The sequence below is a fragment of the Dermochelys coriacea genome, chromosome 18 (genome assembly GCF_009764565.3).
Source record: "Dermochelys coriacea isolate rDerCor1 chromosome 18, rDerCor1.pri.v4, whole genome shotgun sequence".
Taxonomy (NCBI): Eukaryota; Metazoa; Chordata; order Testudines; family Dermochelyidae; genus Dermochelys; species Dermochelys coriacea.
In genome coordinates, this window is record NC_050085.1 from 10,699,655 (window position 1) to 10,725,254 (window position 25,600).

At 38.1% G+C, this 25,600-nt stretch overlaps 1 protein-coding gene across 1 annotated transcript in view; it reads right to left on the reverse strand.

Annotated features, from left to right (window-relative positions):
- VPS13D (vacuolar protein sorting 13 homolog D) overlaps positions 1-25,600 on the reverse strand; it is a 195,712-nt gene that overhangs the window by 79,471 nt on the left and 90,641 nt on the right. Inside the window, 13 exon segments of the mRNA XM_038377201.2 lie at positions 6,996-7,144; positions 11,132-11,228; positions 12,351-12,500; positions 13,795-13,944; positions 14,280-14,396; positions 14,728-14,907; positions 17,853-17,961; positions 18,666-18,829; positions 20,324-20,432; positions 22,067-22,302; positions 23,294-23,417; positions 24,047-24,222; positions 24,957-25,087. Coding sequence (XP_038233129.1) covers positions 6,996-7,144; positions 11,132-11,228; positions 12,351-12,500; positions 13,795-13,944; positions 14,280-14,396; positions 14,728-14,907; positions 17,853-17,961; positions 18,666-18,829; positions 20,324-20,432; positions 22,067-22,302; positions 23,294-23,417; positions 24,047-24,222; positions 24,957-25,087 — 1,892 coding nt within the window.

A 25,600-nucleotide genomic window follows, 5' to 3' on the forward strand; every position in this document is an offset into this window, starting at 1 on the left:
TTTTCCCTCCATACATATTGGATGGCACATTAGAGGTTTTCCACCCTTCTGGATGCATTAGGACAATGGTTCTCCACTGGGGGGCGGGACCCCACAGGGGATCACGAGGTTCTTACATGGGGGGGGGTCGCAAGCTGTCAGCATCCACCCCAAACCCCACTTTGCATCCAGCATTTATAATGGTGTGTGGCGGGATGGTCACATCATCATGCCTCAAAGGGCTTAAAACAGCCCCAAGAGAGGGCTGTAGCTGGAGGAAAGCTGGGCTGATCGGGGGAAGTAGCCATAGGTGGGGCCATGCCCCAATCAGGCCACAGCTGGCCTTATAGGAGGGCTGTTAGCCAGAAGCGGAGACAGACACTCTCTCTAGCTACCTGGAGAGAGGAGGGCCTGGCTGCTGGGGAAGCTGAGGAGGGTACCCAGGGCAGAGCCATGCTGGGGAAGGGCAGGGGGAGATGGGAAGCTCCAGCCGAGCAGAACCCCAGGCTGCAGATCAAGGTAAAGGCCCACGAAAGGGTCCTAAGGCTGCAGAGGAGCAACCCAGACCTAGACAGAGGCAGCTGGTCCGACGCCCCTGGCCGATGATGAGTAGTACAGGCTGCAGTCTGCCCAGGGGGAGATGACTGACAGTAGCCACTGAGGCAAGGGAGGAATAGGGGGTTGGGGGTTCCCGTGGGAGGGGAGACCCAGACTGAGGGGGTACTGCCAGGGGGCAGAACCCTAATCTAGAAGGGCACTGGGGTCCAGGAGGGGCATGGGGCCAGCGGCAGGCAAGACACTGACCAGCAGAGGGCACTCCTGGCTGAAAAGAGCTAATTCCCTGGACGACCAGCAGGAGGCGCCACAGCGGTGAGTCGTTGCCCAGCAACATGGTGTTAAATATATAAGAAAGTGTTTTTAATATAGAAGGGGGAGTCACACTCAGAGGCTTGCTATGTGAAAGGGGTCACCAGTACAAAAGTTTGAGAACCACTGTGTTAGGATGAAGTGATATTAAGTACACAAACAATTTCCTGGAGGCCACAGGCATTAACGTACCTCAGTCTCATCTCCCATCATTATCTGTGTTTAGTGCAATTCACTTACAATTGCCTTTTAAATTAACATTGTGAAGGAAATGAGGTGGGTAAGGTAATATCTTTTATTGGCCCAACTTCTGTTGGAAGAAGAGACAAGCTTTTGAGCTTCACAAAGCTGCTCTTCAGGTCGGGAAAAGGTAACCAGAGTGTCACAGTTAAATACAAGGTGGGGTAGATTGTTAAGTGTAAGGTGTTAACACATGTTGCAAGAAACCACTTAAAATGAAGTGGGCAATTAATACCTTTACAGTCATATGACAAAGGAGGGTTAGAAGATTACAAATTGTTGTAATGAGCCATAAAAACAATGTCTCTGTTGAGACCATGATTTCTAGTGTCTAGAAGAGTTATTAATTTAAATTCCCAAGCTCCTCTTTTGAAGATGTTTAGCAGGTTTCCCTTGAGGAAGAGGACTCATAGGTGAGATATGGGACAATTGCTTTGTGGTAAGTGTTTGCCCACAGGTGATAGGGTGTTTTTTGTCTGTTATTTTTCTGTGAGAGTTCATTCAACAATATAGTTAGTGTCTGGTTTTACCCAGACAACTATTGTTGGGATACTGCAAATAACACTGTGAAGGAAGGGAATTGTGCCACTAATGAGAATACGGGCCCCATCTGTATTTTGTTCGGTATGTGTGTTAAAAGGATATTTAAGGTAGACATGCTGTATCTAAGGCTAACTCTATACCAGAGACCTTACAGCGGCACAGCTGTACTGATGCAGCTGTGCTACTGTAAGATCTCTTGTGTAGTCACTCTATGCTGACGGAAGAAGCACTCCCGCCAACATAGTGTTGTGCACACTACTGCTTATGCTGGCGAAATTTTGTGATTTTTTCACGCCCCTCAGCGACATACGTTTTGCATATGTAAGTGATAGTGTAGACATGGCCTAAGCCCCTATTTAAAAAATAAAATATGGTCTAATGGTCTATCCATTCACAGGCTGGGAGGCTGAGAATCCTCAGATTGACTGAAGATGTTTTTATTTGCTGCAAGTTTTTTTTTTTTAATTATTTGTAGTTCTAACATTACAAAATTACGCCTAAAACCAATTACAACTCCAATAAGACATTTTAGTCAGAATCCGTCTTTGCCTTCCTCCAGTAGTTTTGATGCATTTTTGATCCTACAACAGCCTGCCACATATAGCTCGTCTCCTGTAAACTCATTTTCAGAGCTTGTTTTAAGGATATAATAAGAGTAAGGATGTGTGCGTTACCCCCTCTACAACCAAAGTGATGGGGGTGGGAGCAGTAGAATAAAGCAAGTTTTTTTATTTTTTAAATAGGATGAAAATAGAGGTCTAAGTGGAGGGAGCCTTATGGGGGAAGTCTGAGCAGTGGAGGAAGACAACTGAAGAAACGGACACCCCAGTTGATGCTTGCACATATTCTAAAATTACTTTAGAGCAGCACTGCTCATCTTCACCTTAGACAATGTCATTGATAAAGTAAGACTGAAAAGGGCAATTCTCTTTATGAAGTGTTTCTATTGGATCATTCACTAGGACTAGCACAAAGAAGATATGGACTTTGGAATCTTCAACTGTGGCTATTTTTCAGTATTAAAGTATATCAGATATGTGATATTCCTGAAATTTTTCTCACCTTAGAACTAACACTAAATTTCTGTTTGATTCATAGCACTCATTCTGAAACTTACTCTTAGATGAAGACAAACTTTGGCAGAACCTTTCCTACCTGTGAACAGAAACCATCTTTGGCACTTTTTCTATTCATGAACTTTAACTCTAGATGATTTATGACTGAAATGAGTGATGGCATCCGTGATGTTATTGCTATCAGTGTCATTAAATGTTATATCTAGAAGAGAGTGGGGTTCCATGAAGCCAGTGTCACTTGGTCTCCAATACTGAATGTTGCCCAAGAGACAAGCATGGCATAACAATTTTGGACAAGTGAATTCAGGAAAAGAAATGAAAAGAAAAAAAAATGAAAAGAAACGGCGATAACATTTAGATTGAAAAACCTTAGTTCTATATTTGAAAAATTATTATTTTATATCTTTTGGAGGTGGGGATTTTTAAAATTAAAATATATTTTAACATCACAGAATTGAGGTATGATGTCAAATTCAACAGAAAATGAGATGAAAAGCATCTGAGAAACTGTACCTTTTATTTCGTTTTAACAAGAAAACTAAAATTCTAAGAAGAAAATGTAGAAAGAGAATGAAGATTAAAATTCACTTTTTTCAGTTCCTAAGTGGCATTAGCTGTTGAAGCATTCACTAACTTCAAAATTCACACCAAATACCTATCCATTGAGACTCTAAGGTATCAAGAAATCTTTGGCATTTGTGTTATATCTTTCTGCATTAAATCATTATTACACCCATGTTAAAATGTAAAGTTAAATCAGGCAAAGTGAGTTATTCTGCCATCTGCAGGCCACTAACTTATGTTGCACAGCTGGTATAGGTGTGTGTGTTGGGGGGAAGGATAAACTAGAAACTATTCATGCAGTAACTGAGTAACTAAACAAATGCAATAGTGTACAAACCTGTCACTTATTTGCACAAGTAGCAAGCAGTTTCCTGTCCATGATCATTACATGTTACATAAAGCAGGTCTGTTGATACAGGTAACTAATAAAAAAAAATTATCCATCTGCACTGACATGGGCACTAAGTTGCGTCAAAGGCTTAAAAACATTTGAGGAGGTAGGGAAAATATCTATCAATAGTATAAAAAATAACTTGGATATAAAACTGTACTGTAAATTCTCTTTTTCTCCCAAACTATTCTGTACCACACAGGACTGGAACTCCCTTCTCTGAAAAATTCATACATGTTACATAGCCACTGACTGTTTTTATAAGAAAAGAATTTATATGCCCAGTTTTCTCTTGAGACAATGCTGGCAGCTATTGGGACGTATCTTTTTTCACAGTTAACAATACCAGTTTCTTTCAAATAAAAAAAAAAGGCAAGAGACTGTAGTAGGGTCAAAAAAATTCCAGCAAAAGTATTTAAGATCTGTGAAAATACATTTAGTGCTCTAGCTAAATGCGGCCTTTGTTTGAAAAGTGCACGTCTCTAAAACAACTTGTTTTATAAACCTGCCTGGCCGGCCAGGCAGTCCTACACACTACCACTTCCCTCCTCTTCCTCACCCTCAAGCAGATCTGGATGCCCTCTCTTGTGCCAATACAAAACAATTTAAAAAAAAAAACAAAAACAAAAAAAAACCAAACACATTTTGCATCCTGTGTTAAACCACAAAGAGTGCCGGTAACCTGTTCTTGACTTGTCCTTGTTCACAGAACCATTGTTAAAAACAGTCCGAGTGTGTGGGGATGAATCTCATTTTATTTCCCATGGATGAGTTCTCCATGGAATTCCATGGTAACACCTCACAAAAGAAAACATTTTTTTTAAAGGTGTACTTTTTAGCAGTGTTTGTATTAGTGGGGTGAAAACAGTAAATGATCTAAACAGGTTTTCCCATCTCTTATTTTTATTATTTAATTTCACTTTGTATCCGTTTAAAAACAAAGTCAATTTTGAATTCATTTGTTATTGATAATATTTTCAAAGCATTCATTAATTTATTTTCTGCACATTGTTGGCATTTCTACCAGAAATGGTTTTAGGTTTTTTAGTTTTAATCAGATTATATGAACTCCCCTCCCCTTATTTTAATTTTATGGTGATGTACACAAAAAGAGTTAACGGTGGAAAGGTTAGCCTTCCCCATCATTTCAGGTGGCCAGTAAAGCTGGTCAGGGAATGACATTTGTTTCATGACAACTTTCAAGGTTTGGAAATTTGTTTTCATTGTGCGCTGGGTTTTGCAAAATGAAATTGTGATGAAATGTCTTTTTAGAGTAAAAAGTTGGGTTTTCAATCTCTCATATCCATCCTGAACCTGTGAAATCTTTGTCAACCAAAACAAGTACGGAAAACAAAAAGATGCTGATGGAAAGTGGCAGTTTCTGACCCCCCAAAAAATGTAGTCAAAAAGTGTATGACCAGCACTAGCAACCAGTTCTCTAACATCTCTCTGCATTCTCATATTACAGTCACTCTCCTGTGATTCTCCTATACTTATCCACGTGCTGTTCTCTACAGTTGAGGAGCTTGCCTTGTTCGTTCTATATTCCTCATTCCCTCCAGACACAGACTATTCCTTTCTTGCCATCTCTTTAGCGTATGAGATTAGCTTGACATTGTCTATCGTTAAAAGCCCGTTTTGAATTAAAGAAGCATTCAGTTAGTTAGATGCTGTGTTACCACATTAACACTGATTCTATAATTAAAGACAATGGGGTCCTTCCTATCAATGTAACAGAGCAGAATTCACCTCTGAGAATTAAGCAGCTCATAGACATAGTTGAGCTCTTGTGGGTTTACCTTCCCTTCTGCTGGAAATTTTCTGCCTTCTGCACGAGCAAAAATTATACAATTCTCTTGAAGCAGACACTGCAAAATGCTTAGCAGAAAAAGGCACAACTGGCAACGGCATTTACCCCCTCCCCCCCACCAGTTCAAGATACCTCCAGAGCGTTATGAGCCGGTTGACCCTGGGGCCTGCCTCATACTGGAGCTGTTACCTTACTCTGAATTAAAGAATCTCACAGATCGAATCATTGCAGTAAGCAAAAGATGAGCTACAAGAAACTATTTCAGAGCTTTATATAACTCTCCGACTTAGGTACAGACATTTATCATAGATGGTTAAATGGATGCACTAAAATGGCTGACACAGAGATCCACTGCTCATTTAATGATTTTCCTCAGGACTTTAAAGAATTTAAGGGCAGACTGTATGGCAAGAACTTTGGAGTGGCTTGAGATCCCAGACGGTGAGATTACTATACATGTGGATTCCTAAGACTCTGACAATACACCTTCTCTTGAATTCAATTAGCTGGATTTGGTAAGTTCTATGCTAATGAAGAACTGCATGAAAAGAGAATCTGAGCAATATTAATCACTTGTTCTCCTTTAAACCTGCGTAAAATGTGGGGGGAAAGAGCCTGAAAGAGGAGAAGAGAACTATCTGAACTCCTATTCCTATTGGTGAATTGGCATTTCCTAGTGACATTCCAAAAACTTAAAGCATCATGATTCATACAGATGTTAAAAACTAGTTAGTACTAATATCTTTTTGTGTCAGACTGCATATTACTTGCATTGGTTGTGCATCTTATCTCTAGAAGAATCCAATGGTTTTATGGACCATCATGTCATAAGCATCCAGGAAAGACAGAGGAAACTGCTTCAAAATCCTCTGAGATGTGACTGTACTATTTATTGCAATTGAATGTACTTTTATAAATCAACTTCTGTGAAATAAAGGCACTAGCTTTAAATTCCAGTGTATGCTGGTGTTCCTTGTGTTGGCCTTCAATCTAAGGCCAGGATTTATCCATTTTTAGTTACCCTGTATTATTGCTTTTTAGTGTGTGTGTGTGTGTGTGTGTGTGAATTTCATGGAGAACACATACTCCTGTTAATATTAATATTATAAAGCATTTCTCTCAGATGACGTTATTCACTAAACCCTAGTTGCTACCACTGGATCTCTACGTACATATATCTTGTTTTGACTACTGATGACAACAATGCATTTAAATGTGTGCAACAGGTATTTTTCTATTGATAATATAGTGAAGAAGGCCCGTCTATGCTTCTTACTATAACCAGGGAGCTTTAAACCTCCAAGCTTTAGGCTGTTGCATCAAGAAGTTAATATGTGGTGTTGGAACAATGAGCCTCTGAGTCTACTGCTATAAGAAAGCTTGTACAAGATGTTGCAATCTAGGAAGATGCTGCATAAGCAGAAACAGAGAGCAGCAAGTTAAAATTTACATACCTTTTTCTCCCAAAGTAAATCTATTTAGTTAGAAAGATAGATCTAATGAGTTGTTGCGTGCACTAGCTTACCTTGAGGTCTAGAGGCAGTTTGTTGGAAGTGAAGACACTCAACTTTATCTGTGGCACACTGATTTTAAGATTTTCAAAGTAGTATCGCTTCTGGGCCCCACCTTGATCAACGGTCTTTTCATGGAGGTTTTCATCATACTTTTCAACCTCTGCTATCAAAGCATAACATAGGAATAAAAATCAGGTAATTTTGAAAGTATACAAAACTATGAATGTGTATTTTATAAATAGTGCTGAGCTTTCTTAGCTGAAGATTACAAAGGGATTCAGCTTGTAATGTTTAATCAAGACTTTCCCATGATCGGTGGCATTTCAACCTAGAGTGTTCATTTGGACTCATCTCTACTCAATAAATCTGACTCTGATGAAGGAGAAACCTCACAGTTTAGTACTTTTATCTCAAACCTTGATTCCTTACTTGTAGCTAGTTAATACAAATTATGGCACTCAGACACCTAACTTGTGACCTTATACCTTAGTCTTCAGTCAGTAGGTTTGCTGCCACTTCTAGTTTGTATGTACTGAGGAAGACAGACAAAGTAGTACACAAATATCTTATAATTGCACAACCTTCCCTGTGTGTTTTGAGAAACAGTCTATTAAGGGAGCTACATTTAGAAAAGAAAGAATGAAGTTTGAATAAATCTGTTCTCTTTTTGCTTCCTTCATACTTTCTTATATATCAAGGTTTTGAAATAATGTATTAAGTACTTGACATTGGTAATGAGTTTAGGCTTCTTGCCCCAACTAGAATGGAAATTGAGAAAATCTCTACAAAAAAATTAAAACCTGTCTCAAATAGCACCTTGTCCGGTTCTGTCAATAGAATAGCTATTACCAGAGTATGGTGAGGGGGCAAAGAAATAATTTTCTATTTAAAAAAATCCTTATATGAAAATACTGGGGAACAGATAGTGATAGCTACAGGCTGATATATTCAGTGCTAAGGCAGGGGGAAGGGGAAACCCCGACATGAGCCCCCACCTCCCTCCTTGGACTCTCTCCACAGCACTCTCTCACACACACACATATATACACACACACACACCCCTGCCTCTGTGTTCAACAGCACGAGCATTCCACATGAATGGTTTGCTGCGTGTCCCGGAGCAGAACAGCACACCACGCAAAGGCTGTCAGAAAAAGTCCTTTGAAAGGGAAGGGGCACATGTCTCCAGGGCAGCCGAGTTCAAAACAATGAGCAGAGCGGTCACTTGAGGCATTATGGGACAGCTCTAGAGGCCAATTACAGTGCAGAAAGCAATCAAGTGTCTACACCAGTAACAGAGCACTGGAGCCTCTGCGCAAATAGTCTTACGACTCTCGCCGAGGTGGTTTTTTTTTTTTGCAGCGCTGCAACTGAGGAGTTTCTGCGCACAAAGTGGCTTGGCAGCATGAGCACAAAAAGCTGCCTTACTGCACAGAAACTTGCCAGTGTAGACAAGCCCTTAGGCAGAGATGTGTTAAATGGATCATGTGGATCACTCATGAAAATAAAATCAAAACCCCAGACAATATATGCCAACTGATTCAAATGATTAGCAAAGTCAGTGTGACTCATTGAGCTTCCACAAATATTACACAGCTTGTTTAAAGCATCATACAAGAAAAAGATTCCAAAAATAACAAAGGAAGATTACTAGAACTAAAGATGATGAAGTATGCCCTTGTTGCCAAGAAGGCTAATGGCATTTTGGGATGTATAAGTAGGGGCATTGCCAGCAGATCGAGGGATGTGATCGTTCCCTTCTATTTGACATTGGTGAGGCCTCATCTGGAGTGCTGTGTCCAGTTTTGGGCCCCACACTACAAGAAGGATGTGGAAAAATTGGAAAGCGTCGAGCGGACGGCAACAAAAATGATTAGGGGACTGGAACACATGACTTATGAGGAGAGGCTGAGGAAATTGGGATTGTTTAGTCTGCAGAAGAAAAGAATGAGGGGGAATTTGATAGCTGCTTTCAACTACCTGAAAGGGGGTTCCAAAGAGGATGGATCTAGACTGTTCTCAGTGGTGGCAGTTGACAGAACAAGAAGTAATGGTCTCAAGTTGCAGTGGGGAAGATTTCGGTTGAATATTAGGATAAACTTTTTCCACTAGGAGGGTGGTGAAGCACTGGAATGGGTTACCTAGGGAGGTGGTGGAATCTCCTTCCTTTGAGGTTTTTAAGGTCAGGCTTGACAAAGCCCTGGCTGGGATGATTTAGTTGGGGATTGGTCCTGCTTTGAGCAGGAGGTTGGACTAGATGACCTCCTGAGGTCCCTTCCAACCCTGATATTCTATGATTAGTCTGCCAACCAACAAAAATAATTTAAGTAGCTCCAGCAAGAAATAGGCTTCTTTTCCAAAGTTGAGAATCGCTCCTGTCCTCAGTTACATTGATTGTCTCAGTGGGAAATTCTGGGACAGATTGCTGTGAAATTTGTTACTTTGGAAAGAGAATCTCCTTTTTGCTCTGGAAGAAATGTCTATAGCATGTTGACAAATGCAATATGTAAATACCAAACAAGATGAAAAGCGAACTGCAGAAACTTTTTGTTCCCCTTTATGGATTCCTTACAATGACTCAAGATGACCTCAAAGATTTTTCTTTTTTCCCCAAACGGAAATAATACTTCACATCCGGAGTAAAAGATTCTCTTTTCCCTCTTATTTCTGGAGGACACAGACAAGTTTTTTTTGGAGGACCTCAACTGTGGTATAAAATAAGGCAGTATCCTTAGCTTCAATTTCTTCCACCCTCAAGCTGAAGGGGAAAAGGATACAATTTCAGTCTTTGCCTCCCTCACTTCAGTTTGGGGAAGACAGGAGGCAAGAAACAGCTCAGGTTACCACCTCAAGTGACTATTAGAACCTCTAAAGATCTTCTTCGGACCTCCAGAAAAGAGAACAATTTCCAGTATTTCAAATACAAATGACAAGCTGCTTCTTTCTTTCTTTCTTTCTTTCTTTCTAGAGTTCATGAGACCATCTTTATAAATCATAAAGCATTTCTAATTGTTTTGTCATATACATTTAAGCACTTACCAAGTTTAACCACATTTTGTCTGCACCTTTGATGACTTGAACGTGTCTTAGCGAGGTCTAGTTTGTACGCACGCTGTGATCTCTTTACAGCAAAGAACCAATGAGAAACAAGGAAACAAGAGAGCACAAGCAATGCAGTAAACCGACAGGAAGGATAGTCCAGTTGTTAGGGTACTAGCATGAGAGCTAGGAGACCAAGTTCTAATTCTTTGCTTTACCAGAGGCTTCCCATATGACTCCAGGCAAAGTCATTCCGTCTTTTTGTGCCTCAGTTCCCCATCTGTAAACGGGGGATAACAATATTGCCCTAGCTCACAGGTAGAACTACATTCAAGATTGTGAGGCACTCAGCTATTAGAGTAGGCTTGTCTGCATTTGGAAATTTAGAGAAATAGCTATTCTGGAATAGTAGTTTTGATATGTTTGTAGAAGAGTATCCACACAGGGATTTATACCAAAATAGTTATTCCAGAACTGCTATTTCAGCAAATTTCAAAATGTTGATAAGCCTCAAAATAGATAGATGCCTCTCTAATCCTCCTAGGAGATTAAAACATTCCAAGGTCTGTTTTGCTTCAACTAAGAGCAAGAAACCTTTTTATTACACTTAAAGCCAAGGGTATGGATGTCACAAGTTAAGAGGTCGGGGCAGCCAAAAAGTTTTCTGAATGAACCAAGAGGAAGTGTCGCAGGAACAAATGAATGGAGATCCAGTTGCTAGCCTTGAGTTTGTTTAATAAACAAAATTGCCAAACAAAGCGGTTGGCTAAATAATATTTCTTTTATCCTAGTTCAGCTGAATCCAGATACAGGAACTGTAGAAGAATATTCAACTTCTTCCCATAGGGACTCAGCTCAACTGTGCACGGACAATAAAATGTTCTATGAGTCATTCCCCAAATCTTGGAACAAACACTGTACAGTATGTAAGCAGCTATTGACACATCTTAGCTTTCCAGCTTTTTACAGTGGAAGTTTTCAGGCTGTCAAAGGCTTTCAGGTTAACAGTGGAAATTGCCAGGCATTTTGAACTAATTTTGTATCCAGACAACAGGGATACAATAAAACCTGCATACTGTGGAACTGACCTTGTAACTTTATACTATACCTGATTCCGAGTGATCACAGCCAAAGAAATTCAATAGTTTCAGGAGTAGTTTCTCCTCAATTTGGATTGTGAACCTCCGAGCTGTGATCATCAGATGCTACAGAGATAAATATATCTCAATTTACATTATGAACAACAGAAACAATTCTCCATCTACCCTCATTAACAATGAAAATCTATTGTAACTTGACACAGTTCTTTTATTCACAGGGTTTCATAATAAGATTCCCTTTGTCAAAATGTCTTGGGCCCTTTTTTCCCCCCGCCTACAGTTACAAGAAATCTGCAGTGAATTGTATTTGGTTAGTTCTTGTAATTATCTGTGCTTAATTACTAAATGTTAAAATTGCAGGGTTATTACCGTCCAAGGGACTCTGACATTGCAATCAGCTATTTTTCAAATATGTTCAAATTAATACAAGCTTACTTTCAAGGTTTAAGTTTCATACTAGGCCTTAAGAACCAACCTAGTTTTGTTACTGCTGTGTAGGCTAGGATTAGTAAATAATGTTATATATAACTATTAACATTTGTAGTTATGCTTCTAAATTAGGGTTGATGCTACAAGGTGGAAGCTGTTCATCACAAGGACCATGGGAAAAAATTTCACGTTATATACATTATGTAAAGCATAGCATAATTGATCCTGCCCATTCATTATGGTAGGTGGGGTCTCTCAGTTCCCTGAGGCAACAGCTAGTGGCTTGAAGACTAGATTCCTAGACTTGAAGCACTAACAGTTTGGTTTAATTTGGCAACTTCTGCAATTCCTTTTACTGTTATATGTAATATTCTTCAGATGACTAATTAAATTCAGGACCTTATTGTCATTCTTGATGGTGTCGGGGTGGAATTTAAAGATAAACTTTTTTTTTTTTTTTTTTTTTGGAGACTAGCAGAAGATGACCTAGGGTCCTGGCCAATATTTTCTCCCTTAATAAAATCAGGTTCTAAAATTTAAGGGAGAGCTATTAAAGAAAGTTAAACGGCTCCCACATTTGCCCATAAAGTCACTGCACTGCCATCAACCGCAATGTACTTTAGGATACTTAGAGCATCAAAGGTATGAATGAGAGAGGTCCTCTCAGCCACAAAAAGTAGTACATCTGCACATTTTATTTAATTTAAACTACTTACAGATTAAAAACTAGGAATAGGTAAAAACAAACACTCTTAATAAACACAATGACATTTGAATGCTACAATCAAACTTGGTTACCTTATATATATCAGTTAGTGCATTCTTACTGGGAAATTTCATTGCATTTAATTGCACTGCAGGGCCTGTCTCAATTGCTTCATTTTCACTGAGCTGGGGGGTCAGAAAGAGCATGAAAGGTTGCGTGGTGCCAATGAGCTGATTATCCACCTGCAGAATTAACAAGAAAGCAGAAGATGGGACAACTCTTCAGCATACATAATGAAATCTAAGCACTCTTTTTAAATTGAGAGATAAAAGTTTGCAAAAGGAGTGGGGTTGTTTATGTATCGCGAATAGCAGACACACGGAACACACTACGCACATTTCATTTTTCTTACTCCTCATTAAAATCCTTCCACAAGTGTTCAGAAATACCTCTCCTTTGCCAGTGTTGTTACAACTAGTAACATATACAAATGTGCATGAGTATCTTGAAATGCTATACACCATTAGCTAGTAGGAAATGGATCCTTAATAAGCTCAGCAAGTTTGATCTGAATTTTTAAAGGCATAAATCATAAAACATTTATTGACAAAAGATACACAGAATTAAATTGCTTCCCAGTTTTAAGTCTGCTTATGATACCCACCCTTTTTCAATTTACATATGGTATTCTACAAAAACACATAGGTGTCATTAAGAGAACTTAAATATTACAAATGGGCTTAGAAATGTTTCATTTTCTCAAAAATGAGGCCAAATTGGACAGATTGGTTCCTGAGCCATGAATGTGAAACATCACAATGGAGGAGTAGTAAAGTGGCACCCCCCTAAAGGCCAAGCCCTAAATTCCCCCCCCACTCAGGCAAACCACCATCTGAATAAAAACTGCAAGAATGTCTCTAAGCTTCTGTCCTACACTGACCTATGTATGGTACTATACGTACCACTGTTACCATCTTCAGTGCTTGATTATTCAGCTACAGCACCTGATGATTTTTGTATAATAGTGAACAGAATGGGGAGGAAGTTTTTTTTGCGAAGTTTATGCACATTACAAAGATTCTGACTTATACAACAGCTAAAATTAAAAAGGAATGGAAAGACTAAAGCAACAACTAGATTAGTGTCTCAACTACAGGTATATGACAGGGGACAATGAAAAAGCACAGGTGCAAAACATTATCTCTGGATCTGCGATCAAACAAAAAAAGGGGAAAGATTAGTCTGAATCCTAATGTTTTACCTGATTGATTTAGGGTAGTGAACAGACATTTTGATCAGGATATTAGAGCAAAATTCTTCTCTTATAAGAAGGTGACCATGACACCTTTAATGTTGATATGCTGCAGACCAGACCTGGGCTTTTATTGTTTCATGTGTAACACATTACCTGTCCCTAAGCATTGTAAACTGCACAACAAATCACTCACTACTTTATTACGTATAGACACAAACATCTATTGCATCCTTACATAAGTTATGAAAATAAATGCACAAATTTGTTCCAGAACTAATTACCTGTACATCCTGTATACTGAGCTCAAGCACCTGACTGGTTGATAATTGTGTGTAGTGAACATTAATTCCAGTGAGGCTTGCAAATACCAGCTCTTCAGGGACTTTGTTAACTAAAGATAATCCTATTCCACCTTCTAATTTCACTAGCACCTGAAAACACAAAAACAATTAAAAAAAAATTCTAGACACACACACACACACACACACACACTCTGTTGGCCAATGCATTTACTTAACTGTTTAAAAAATATTCTCATTGCTAGCCAAGTCTTCAAATACATACAGAGGTCCTAAACTATACAAGCTTGTGTGACAAGCTGAATGACTTGTTCTTTTAACTGCTGAAATTCAGTTTAGAATTTGGGGTTGTAACATGGAAAAAAACAAAGTGAGATGTCTGAACAGTGATAAAGATTTATAAAGGACAATATTGTACACACCCCTCCTTCATGGTAAAACAAAGTCTATCAGTTTTATTATCTTACTTCCAATTCCTGATCTCTGTCTGGATTTTTTAACTTGCGCAGATCTTGTTCCGTAACTGGAAGTTCACTTCCTTCACACGATAAACGATCATTTCTACGTTGGTAAAAATCTGTTATCTAAAACAAAATTAACTACTAAGAAGCTTTTTCTTATTTATGTACAAGAAGAGAAATCAAGTGTACATTACCTATATATGGTAGGACATAAGCTTTAAACTAAAAAATACAATGACAACACTTCTGATCAAATCTGAAACCAATTCTATATTACATGAGATTTTTTTCCCCTTCATGCTATTACAAATTAATACTATGCTCTTCTACCTTTCTTTTCCATAAGAATTTACAGCTGCATTTTTAAATCATCCAAAATATTCCATACATTATAGAAACATCATTAATTTTCATTCTGATGACACTGCATCCAGAATTTATGAATAAATTTCACCTGAAGAACTCGAGTTGGCCCATCTGGGACAACTCTGACTGCCAGTACTCCTGACCCAGGCCTCATCTTCTGGTTTATAAACTGCTGTTCAAGTGGAATGGGCCCCAAAAGCTCTAGAGACGTATCAGGACCAAGAACCACTTCAGCCCCATCACACAAACCTGATATTCCTCCTTTTGCCTAGAAAAAAAATCAATTAAAAGCACAAAGTCAAAACACTGAAATGGTACAGAAGGGCACAGATAATGGTATGTGAATACTTTAATTTTAAAATGTATTTCAAAAATCACTTCTATTGCTCAAGCTATTTCAGTCAACTGAAAATGTATTTAATTTTTTCTCTCTCTATTTATGCAGCTGGAGAAAATAATCCACAATCGATTTGAGCAGATGGGCAGTTAGGCCAACTGTACTATTCAGACAGCACAGGTGTAAGAGATGAAGGCTGCAACAGAAGTTGTATTTTATGTTACTAGAGTTTCTGGTAAGTGAACTTCAACTATTTGCATGGTTAAAAAAAAAGTAGTCTGGGTCCATGATTAAACATTCACCTTGCATCTTCAGACCTGAGAATGGGATCAAAGCCCTGCTCAAAGTGAATGAAAGTTCTTCTTAAAAGGTATTCTGCAGAGGAACAGAAATGTTCTTGGATCTATTTTCTAATCTTTTATAATAGATCCAGAGTTAAGACTGACATCACTATGAGTTAAGTCCTTAATACCTCTATTTCTTTGGTTACTTCAAACTGACAAGAGAGGAACATGCTATCACCACCAATATGCAGCTAAGGTTGGATTGTCCACTATAAAGAGGAATGTCCTAGCTTCTCCGTTTCCACAGTATACACAGATGTTACATCAAAGAAATTCCAATGTACTGCATAATTACACCACATATAGGATGTATACAACTTGCATGTATATATTGCAGGCATGCCACAGTGCACATGGAAAGTCAATATAACATTGTGGAAATAACATTTTGCAATTTAGTATCTTGCCAGATTGTATTGTTTTTTCCACTCAAGACGACAAAAAAGTAATTAGACCATACTGAGGATTAACAGTTTGCTAATTTTTTTTTTAAATTAAACAAAGTCAGTGGAGTCATAAAAACAAGAAAGTCCAGAAACCTGTAAACACAGGGTTAATTCATATGGTTTAAAAAAAAAAAAGATTTCTCCAGTTTAAAAAATGGTTTTCAATACATGCTCTTGGATTGCAAACTTGCACAAGTTTCAGCACAATGAAAATTTTGTTACCCGAGTTTGGTTTATAAGGAAAGTGGATGACAAAGGGACTGACTATGGTCTATAGAGCCTTCTAACGAAAGACACATTAATAGTGGCTGAAACTCATCACAAACCGCTTGATGGCCAAAGGGAAATCAATTTGATGCTCTCAGTCTAGCTCCTAAAGGACACACGTCCACATCATAAATATATCAGATTGACAGACTGGCATTCTTGTTGGTGGTCTCAGCCAAGAGGCTAAGAAGTGAATGAACATCGAGACTTAATTACACTTTTATCTCAAGAAAAATTTCTGAAGATCAGGATTGAATCACACTGGCAGGGGCAATGTGGGAGTGTTTCACCACTGCTGTCCTTTCTCTCTCTCTCTCTCTCTCCTGGAAACAGAGGACTTCAATCTCCAAGATTCTCAACTTTGCACCTTACAAGCATAGCATTCACATAAGCTTCACCAGAACAGAACTGCAGACAGACAGTCTTAAAACACATTAAAAATATTTTCCTTAATTTTTATCCTCTCTGCTTGTAACAAAAAAGAGATTTGTCTCAGGCTTGAAACTGGATCTTGACAGAATATTTCCTCCTCCATTGCATGCACATGCTGTTTTGTTATTACAGGATTAGTCATCAGCATGGCAGAGCTGCTGGTGTTTTGTTTTGAATGAATAAACATAACTGAAGCAATTGTTTTGGAAAAAACAGCACATAAAAATTACATGGAATGTAGAAACAAGAAAAAAAAGTCAGGTCAAATATAGGGCTCACAAATCTTGACAGTGTCCCTTTAACCACGGAATTCTGAATAGTGATGCTATTATCCTGTAACTTACAAATCCATTCCAGATGCATAATGTAACAGTCAGTCTTTGATCAAAGGGCTCACATAGCAAATACCATAGTCCCTCTTTACACTAAGTCAGGGTTGATTTTTATTGGTATAGCTTGCACATCACATTGTCTTTGAACATCCTATTATAAAATAGCAACTCATCACAATCATATTTATCACAAAAATAAAATCCTGTTTTCTACTGCAAGAGGTAATATATGTACACAGAATATACCTTCCAATAAACTTGGTAAACAAGATACAGATAAATATGAGTAAAACACAAAGATACAAAAAACACATAGTAACAACTACAAGAGATCATAAATATCAACGTTCTTTAACTTTCAGGGCCAGAGTTTCAAAACAGCGTCTCACATTTCTGAGCACATACCCTGCATGCAGGTATCAAAATTTATCAGATGCAAATGTATGTGTTAGCTGTTTGAAAAGTTCATATACAAGTGTCATACAGAACTTAATAAAGCATGCATGACTGGAAACAAGGTTGAGGTATGAAAAAGTCATATGTCCTGATTATTAGAAGTGTGAGCACATACAACTCCAACTGACAACAGAGAGCTGTAGGTGTTCTGCATCTCTGAAAATCAGGCCCTTAGGCCAAAATTTTCAGATTTGGGTGCCTTAAGTTAGACACCTAAAACTCTATTTAGCATCTAAAATGTTGGTCTGATTTTTAGCAGTGATGTGCAATTCTGGCTTATATGAACTTTCAGTGGATTTAAGTGCCTAACTGTGGTACCCAAGACTAAAAACTCTAGTTTCAGTTTTCCAATCCCTTTGTTTGCAAATCCACAAAGATAGGTTGCCTCATGTTTAATTAATTTTTACCAATAAAAATATGTGAAGACAATTAAATTTACATCATGTGAATTCCTAGTGGAATCTTTTGGGTTTTTTCCCCCACCTCTTTCAAGGTTTGGTCTTTTAAACAAAGTTTGTAATACCACTAGCCCATCTGATTTGGACACCAATCACCTCAGCCAGCAACCAAAACAAGTTAGATGCAGAATTAATACTGACCTGTACAACGAGGCCATGCATACCACAGGTTAACTTGCCATCTCGAAAACTCCACGTCTGAGTAGTACTGCGCCGTCGATCTGGCTTTCTCAGCATCAGGGGCTCATACCTGGGGGGGGGAAGAGGGGGGTGAGACCCCAAAAATTTCTACTTTTAGATTCCATTGTTGGGAAGTTTTTAATTAGTATAATTATAGTTCCTCAGCAGTAGCTCTTAAAAGTATTATTTCAGTTTGCTCCTGGCTGCATTGTATTAACTGTCCATTTATTTAAGGGCAAAGGCAACCAACAAAAGAGATACAATACACATATGAAGACAAATTGTATTTAGTGCTTCTGTAAGGTTGACAGTCTTTAAGAATTAAGTACTCTATTTATCCAAAGGGACAGATAGCCCAAGCACTGTTAGATGCATCTCCACCATGGCCTGAAAAGAGCAATTTTGGGAGTGGGGGGATAACTCAATCCATGTGCCCTTTTAATATTTAGCCTTTCTGCTGTTCAAGGGCAGCCAGTCAGTGGCACTTGTGGTGGTGGTAATTTTGGTGATGTGGACACTCGTTCTCAAGGAATTGTTCTGTGACAAAACACTTACGAGATGGTAACTTCTCGGTTTTACCAGCTCTGGCTGGATTCAAACTGGTGATATAGCAATGACAGGCTATGAATACAATTACTGATCCCTCAAGCCATCCAATAATCGAATGTGGGTATTTTAAACATCTTAGACTATTTAACTTTTGTAACTTTTTATAGTTGTACTCTTTTTTTATTTTTAATCTATAACAATTAAATAGAATTCCTATCCAGAGACCTGTTATCTGTGACTGCAGCCAGGCCGGCAATATCTAAAATCATGGAGGACTCAACAGATCGAGGTGAAGAAGGCTTATTGGGGTTATGAGGAACTGAGGAACCTTCATGGCAAAGCATGCCGGTGCCAGTCATTCTCCAAAGTTGGGATCGCTTCCCTGGCTCCTATAGCATATGCATAAAAGATTAAGTTGATCATAAATAATGCAGAACAATATATATTTATATTTATTTACTGAATTCAGTAAGTGATGGTATTTGGAATGACTTTTACATATTCATGTTCACAGACCAGATATAAAATTCAGTGCTAATAGTACCTATTAAAGTCTTCCACAATTATCAAAATATTCTCATTGGCCATTGATATCAAATGTGCATAAATCCCACACATATTGGTAACTCTGAGGTTATTAGGCTACACAAACAAACAATACTGTTCAATAATGCTTCTGTTTTCAAAACGTGCTTTTATTTACATACATTTCTTAAAAAATTTGTAAAGAAATGATTGGCTTATTTACATTGCCATCTTCTTTTACAACAAAAGGACTTCTTGTCTGCAACTTCATCACCACCTCTAACTTCTCTCTTGCTCCTTTACTCTTCACTATAACCCTAGAGTCATCTCATCTCTAAATGTAATGTTTCTTACAACTTTTATTCTGATTACTCCCTTCTTTTTCTCTGTCTCTGACCTTCATATCTCTCCCGCATCAGTACATGAAGCTACTTGAACTTACTTCAACAGAAGATCTCTAGTTTCTTTTCCTCAAATACTCTCACCTTTTTTTCTCTCCTATCCACTCTCTTAATTTCCATACCTGCCTTCCCAGAAACCTCTGCTCTTCTATGCTTTTCTCAGAGCAAAAATATCTGCAAGACCCATATCCACATCTGTTACTATCCACTTCGTTCTTCCTTTGATCTATCAGTCTGCAATCATTTTCCTTAAACCCCTCATTGGATCATTGCCACTACTGTATTGTTGGCATCCAACAATCTCCTCTCCAGACTATCATTCCTACAGTTTATAAGTGTGATCACCTCACTTAGTCTTTATTGACTTTTATTAATTCGCTTCTCCCAGTGAATACAAACTTTGTATCAACCAACTATTTTCAAATCTTCCAACAGTTTTGGCTCCTCTCACTCTCTGGACCCACCACACACTACTCCTCTCGCTCCCCCCCGGGCTATCTTTTATTCTGCTGGGTCTGAGCTATTCTGATCTCCTCCTCCTTCACTATTAAATAATTAAAAAAAGTGCTATATAAGTGCTAAGTATCATTACTATCATAATGAAAGGATCTTTAATGACTTATTTCACCTATAACAGATTCTCTCTGTTCTCCATCTTACAGAGGCTATTAACCATTACAAATCCAAACCTAAAACACATTTCCTCTGTTTCCTTTTCCCAACTCCCCTCAGCACTTACCCCAGCTCACTCTTTTATAGTCAGTCTATTAGATTATGGACATGGCATTCTTTTTTAACAGAATAGAAAATATCCTGTAATAATAAATACACAACTAAAACAAACTATAATTGGGTAATATTTAGAGCAGTGTTCTAAAGTGTCTGTGCGACTAGGATCATACAGCAACAACATTCTTAGCAAAATACTGTTTCTGAAGCCTCACTGGAGTCTCATACCTTCTTCTTTAGTATGACTCTCTGTGTCTTTGGAGAAACATCCAGGACAAGCTCTGCATAAGCAACATCTTTATTTGAAGCAACTGGCCTTCCAGTTCCCTCTTGCAAACTAGAATTGCGAGAAAATCCAACATGCATTCAGATACATTCCTATACAAAGTTTCTGTCTCTTCTGAATACTGAGTCAGAACCATACCTAACTATTAACAGGACAACTTATGCTTGTCCTTCGCTACACACTATGCAAATTTAAGTCAGGTTACCCATTACACTATTTCCCCTCATTTTTGGAATCACTAGGGTAAACCATGCGCATGGTATTTATATTATTAAAAGTGTTGTGTGTCTAGAATAAGTAATAGGAGCTAAATGTCCAACTCAGAGTTCAATTTGACAAGCAGATTAATGCTTTCATTGCTTACATCAATATTGGTAAGGCAGAATCAGCATTTTCATCAAAAGCTAATCTTCAGTGTTCTATAACTCAGTTACACAAAAGTGTATCAGGACTGAAATGCAACAAGTTACAAGCAATAGTTGCCCTGTGGCAGTGCTCTGAACCATCATGGGTAAGATCAAGTTTTGGATACATGTCCTGATCGTTCGTTCCCTTGGATAGCAGATATTGGGGTAACTGTGGATGCAGTAAGTTAAATCTTTAAGGGGCCACTATGCGTAATGAATAATGCTTAGCTCCTCATCTTTCAAAAATTAGTTATACAGAGGAGATACTGATCAAAAGAAATCATATCCAGAAGAACTGGTAGACAATACGCTCTGTACATGCACACGTGAACACCTTAAAGTCCATTTAATATTTAGTTTGCATTTTAACTAATCTTGGCTCAGTCATGACAATAAGCAACATATACATGTAGCAACATCTTCCAACATAATCTACAGTAACAAAGATGTTATAAGAAGGCCTTGCTCAAAGATCAACTCCCCTCTATTTGAGATATTCAGTGATATTCAATTCAACTGGAGACATCACAAAGAGCAGATATCCTAGCTGAAGACACCAGGCCCTCACCTCACTTTTCTCAGAAATCAGTCCCCCACGCCCATCTTCCAGTGAGTACCATTACTAACCTACCTCCCACCCATGTTTTCCACCATGATCTAATCTGGTGTGGAACCAGATCTTTCTTTCTTCCACTGCTTCTCTGGCTGACAGTACTATAACTCTGTCTTTGTAATACCAGAAAAGACTCAATACTCTACTATTAATGACAGCTTGAGGTTAAAAGAACTGAAAGACCAGTACTAATTAAAAGAAGAGATTCATTCTGAAAGAAAAGTTTAATCATGTAAGAAGCATCCCTCATGCAGGACACGAGCTACTCTTTAAGTTTATGTGCCGTAAGTATTAATTTGTTTGGCAATACATAAAGAAATTAAGTATCACAAGACCATGCAAGATAAGCATCATATTACCAAATTTACAGATAAGTAAACTGAGACACTGTGAGGCAAAGTTATTTGCCCAGGTTCTCAGAAAAAGTCAGCGGCAGAGCAAGAAATACAACTCTGGAATCCTTACTCCCAGTCATCTTTTCTAACTAAGAGGCTCCTCTTGTTGACCCTGTAGCCAGCATCAGTTTATCGGTATCAGAAATCCTTACACAGATAAGCACTGTATAACAGCAACAATTTTAAAAAAAAGAACAGCTTTAATTGATGGCTGAATATTCACCATTTGCTTTCAAAGGCTATTTTCAATATAATATGAAAAGGAGTTACCCTGAGAAAGTATATGTAGCAGCAATATAAATGAAATTTTCGTAATAAAGCTGTTTGCCGTCTTGAAAGTCATTCATGCTGCAGGTAATTTCTGAGGAGCCTGCCCCTTTAACTGTCAGCATGATAAAAGGTGGCAGGGTGGGTTCATCCCAGGCATAATCCAAAGAGGTCATTGGCTTCACTTCAGTGCAGAGTCTGGGCTCTGCAACACCATGCTGAGTAAAAACAACTGGGACCTATAATAATAAAAGAAGACTTTAGAAAATGGCAGGTGTAAGTGAGTCAGGAGTCAGCTGCTATTGCCGGTGTAGTTCTGGATTGTGATTTTCACACACGTTTTTCAGCACGTTAGTTGCATTTTATAGGTCATATGTTATTTCCCTGAATTGACTAAAAATTATTCCATGCCATTTCAATTTTTGCTTCCTTCTTATGGTTTAAGAAATTTTATTCCTTCATTCAAGTCTCATCATTAAAGTTTGTCTGATGATGAATGTTAAAATACTTTGCACTTATAGAGCATCTTCCATCCAAACCTCCCAATGCCTTCAATCCTCTGGAAGGTATTATTTTATCTATAAGCAAGCTGAGGTATAGCTAAGTTAGATGACTTGCCAGGGTCACAATAATTCAGCATCAAAGCCTGAAATAGAACTGGGTAGCCCTGAATCTCAGTCTCCTATTCTAAACACAAGACATACTTCTTTCTAGGATAAAAATTGCAATTGCTGGCATGGAACTTAAATAATGCCTCACTTTAGGCATCTCCAGTGGATAGGGTAGGACTGAGAATCAGGAGGCCTGGACTCTATTCCCAGCTATGCTATTAATGTGCTGTATGACACAGAACAAGTCATAAATCATCTACACCTCTGTTTCCTCATATGTGACAGTAATGATACCGAACCGTCTTTCTAAAAGAGCTTTGAGATCTATACATGAAAAAACACTTGTGTTTTTTCATGTATAGATGACGATAAATAAAATAAAATAAAATAAATAATAATTCAGTAAGATGATGCTTTCTAGTAAGAAACTCAGTAACATGAACTTATTCTGAAAACTAAAGATTTTAATGCTGATGTATACAAATGCTTCTCACTATGTGAACTTTCCAATCATGTCACTAGGCAAACCGGTGCAGCTCTTTTACAGAATAGTTGAGAATACATCAAGTACACACAATTAAAATGGTTTTTACTTTTCAATGGATCTATAGCTCTTTACCTTGGAAAAATTGTCTATGCGAAAAGGAGGAGGTAACTGATCAGTGTCACCAAATGAGATGCGGTATGTGGCTCCTCGAAGGGTAATTTCAACTCGTAAAAAGTAACATTTTCCAAGAGTGTCTCTGCAGAACAACAAAACAGCACAATACATTTAAAGCATTCATAAACTGGAGCTATAAACTAGTACCTAGGTCAGCATTGTGTTACCAATGCTGCATCAATTAGTCAAACAATTTCTGGAACAGTTTAGGTACATATTAAAAAGGTACAGTAGAAAAATAACGTAATCTAATCCTCCAGCTACACAACTGGCTTGGGCAAGACTTCCCCAAGGTAAGTGCATTAATTCGTTATTTCTTTTATGCGTTTCTGTTTGGATTGTTAAATTGTGCCCATCACGATGGTACGTGTAAGCTAAATCATCTCCATGCTGATAAAATCCTTGGACTTTAACATTGTAGTACATCTCTCTCTCTCTCTCTCTCTCACACACACACACACACACACACACACGTAGACTATTTCACAGCTAACAGCAAATGTACACAAGCATTCACAGCTCTTTTAATTAAGATACTTAACAGTCCACCAGTCAAAGTATCTGCTTTTCACATTAAACCAAAGAAAAACAGGTCAAACACAAGAGAAGCAGACATCTGACATGTTATTGTAGTCACAAGTTTAGACATTTGCCTCTTTATCAGACATAGAAGACAACTTTAAATATTTATCATCCATGTACAGTAACTACCTCATATTGATATGGAAGGAGCTATTTTTGTTGACTTCAAAACCCCCAGACCAAACGCAGTTTGGAACCTCCATTAGCCGTACACATAATAATTGATCATAATCATTACGTGGCCAGTGAAACACAACGCTGGAACCAGGAAGAGTGGAGATATAGCCATCAGGATTTGAGGTACCCTAACAACAGAAAGACAGGCGGTAATATCACCACCACCTTAAAAACAACACACTATAAAAACAATCTATACAGACCATGAAATTTGAATGAAGCAATTCTTTCATGAAATGAATGGTGGCAACTGGATACACAGGAAAATATATTCTCATAACCAAGTATTGATAGTAGTTTATATTTTTCACACCAACTTTCATCCTGAAGCATCTCCAAATAATTTATCATTATATATAAACATCGCAATTGCATCACTTCCTGGATGGAGGGGACCAGAAACTGTCGTCACAGAACGTGTTGCACAATGATAGGGGGAGGGGATATTTTGGGAAAGGGCACACGTATAAACCCCTATTTCTTTAACAAGGGTCACAGGATCTTTAGGGTGCATACAAATTATATAGGCAAACAAATATATCGTTTTTCAAGGTCTGATCCAACAGCCTTACAAGAAACTCAGATATATCTAATTCAGAACAGCAGAGTCAACACTATTGGGATTTTACCTTATGATAGGTTTCAGAGTAGCAGCCGTGTTAGTCTGTATTCGCAAAAAGAAAAGGAGTACTTGTGGCACCTTAGAGACTAACAAATTTATTTGAGCATAAGCTTTCGTGAGCTACAGCTCACTTCATCGGATGCATGATAATTACACTTCCCCTTCTTTAAAGATATTCTATGAAATACGTTTACGCTATTAAAAAAAACAAAATATTTGCTAGTAGAAAGGTAGTCTTACCTGACCTCTGGCAAATTCCCGTTGAGCAAAGGCAAGCTTGTGTGATGATTTATTATCTAATAGATAACGGGGTGCAAATGTTACCATGCAAGTGTCAATATAACGACCTCTGCCCTTCTTAACATCAATACCTAAGAAGAAGAAAGTCTGTTAAAAATAAAAATATCTACTGTCTGAAAAAAATATTTAGTATAAGAAATGTAATCTTCTAAAATAATGTTTCTCAGACGCAATGCACATGTTTTACAGCTTGCATATATTTCAAACAGAAATAGTAACCAAAATGGTTTATATAATGCCACTTTTTTATGGTCTATAAGGTGGAATGTAGTAGTTTAGTCTTGCCAGCATTATAGATGGCACAATAGCAGCTTGGGGTCCTTTTCAGAAGTTATGTTTATTTTCCTCTTCAAAAGGATGGTCCAAACCATTTTCAGTTGGAGTCTTAAGGGCGTGAAGTAAGTCACCATGAGCTCCTCAAATCATGAAAAGCAGGTACATGAACACTGATAGACAAACACACACCCCACAAGTTCCTCAAAACATGCTGGGGGAAAAAGCACTTCATTGTGAAAATTCAGTCTGAGGTTTCAATGAATGGCAGTGTTCTGAAGGAGGAATAACTGTGTCCTTGGGGCACTGAC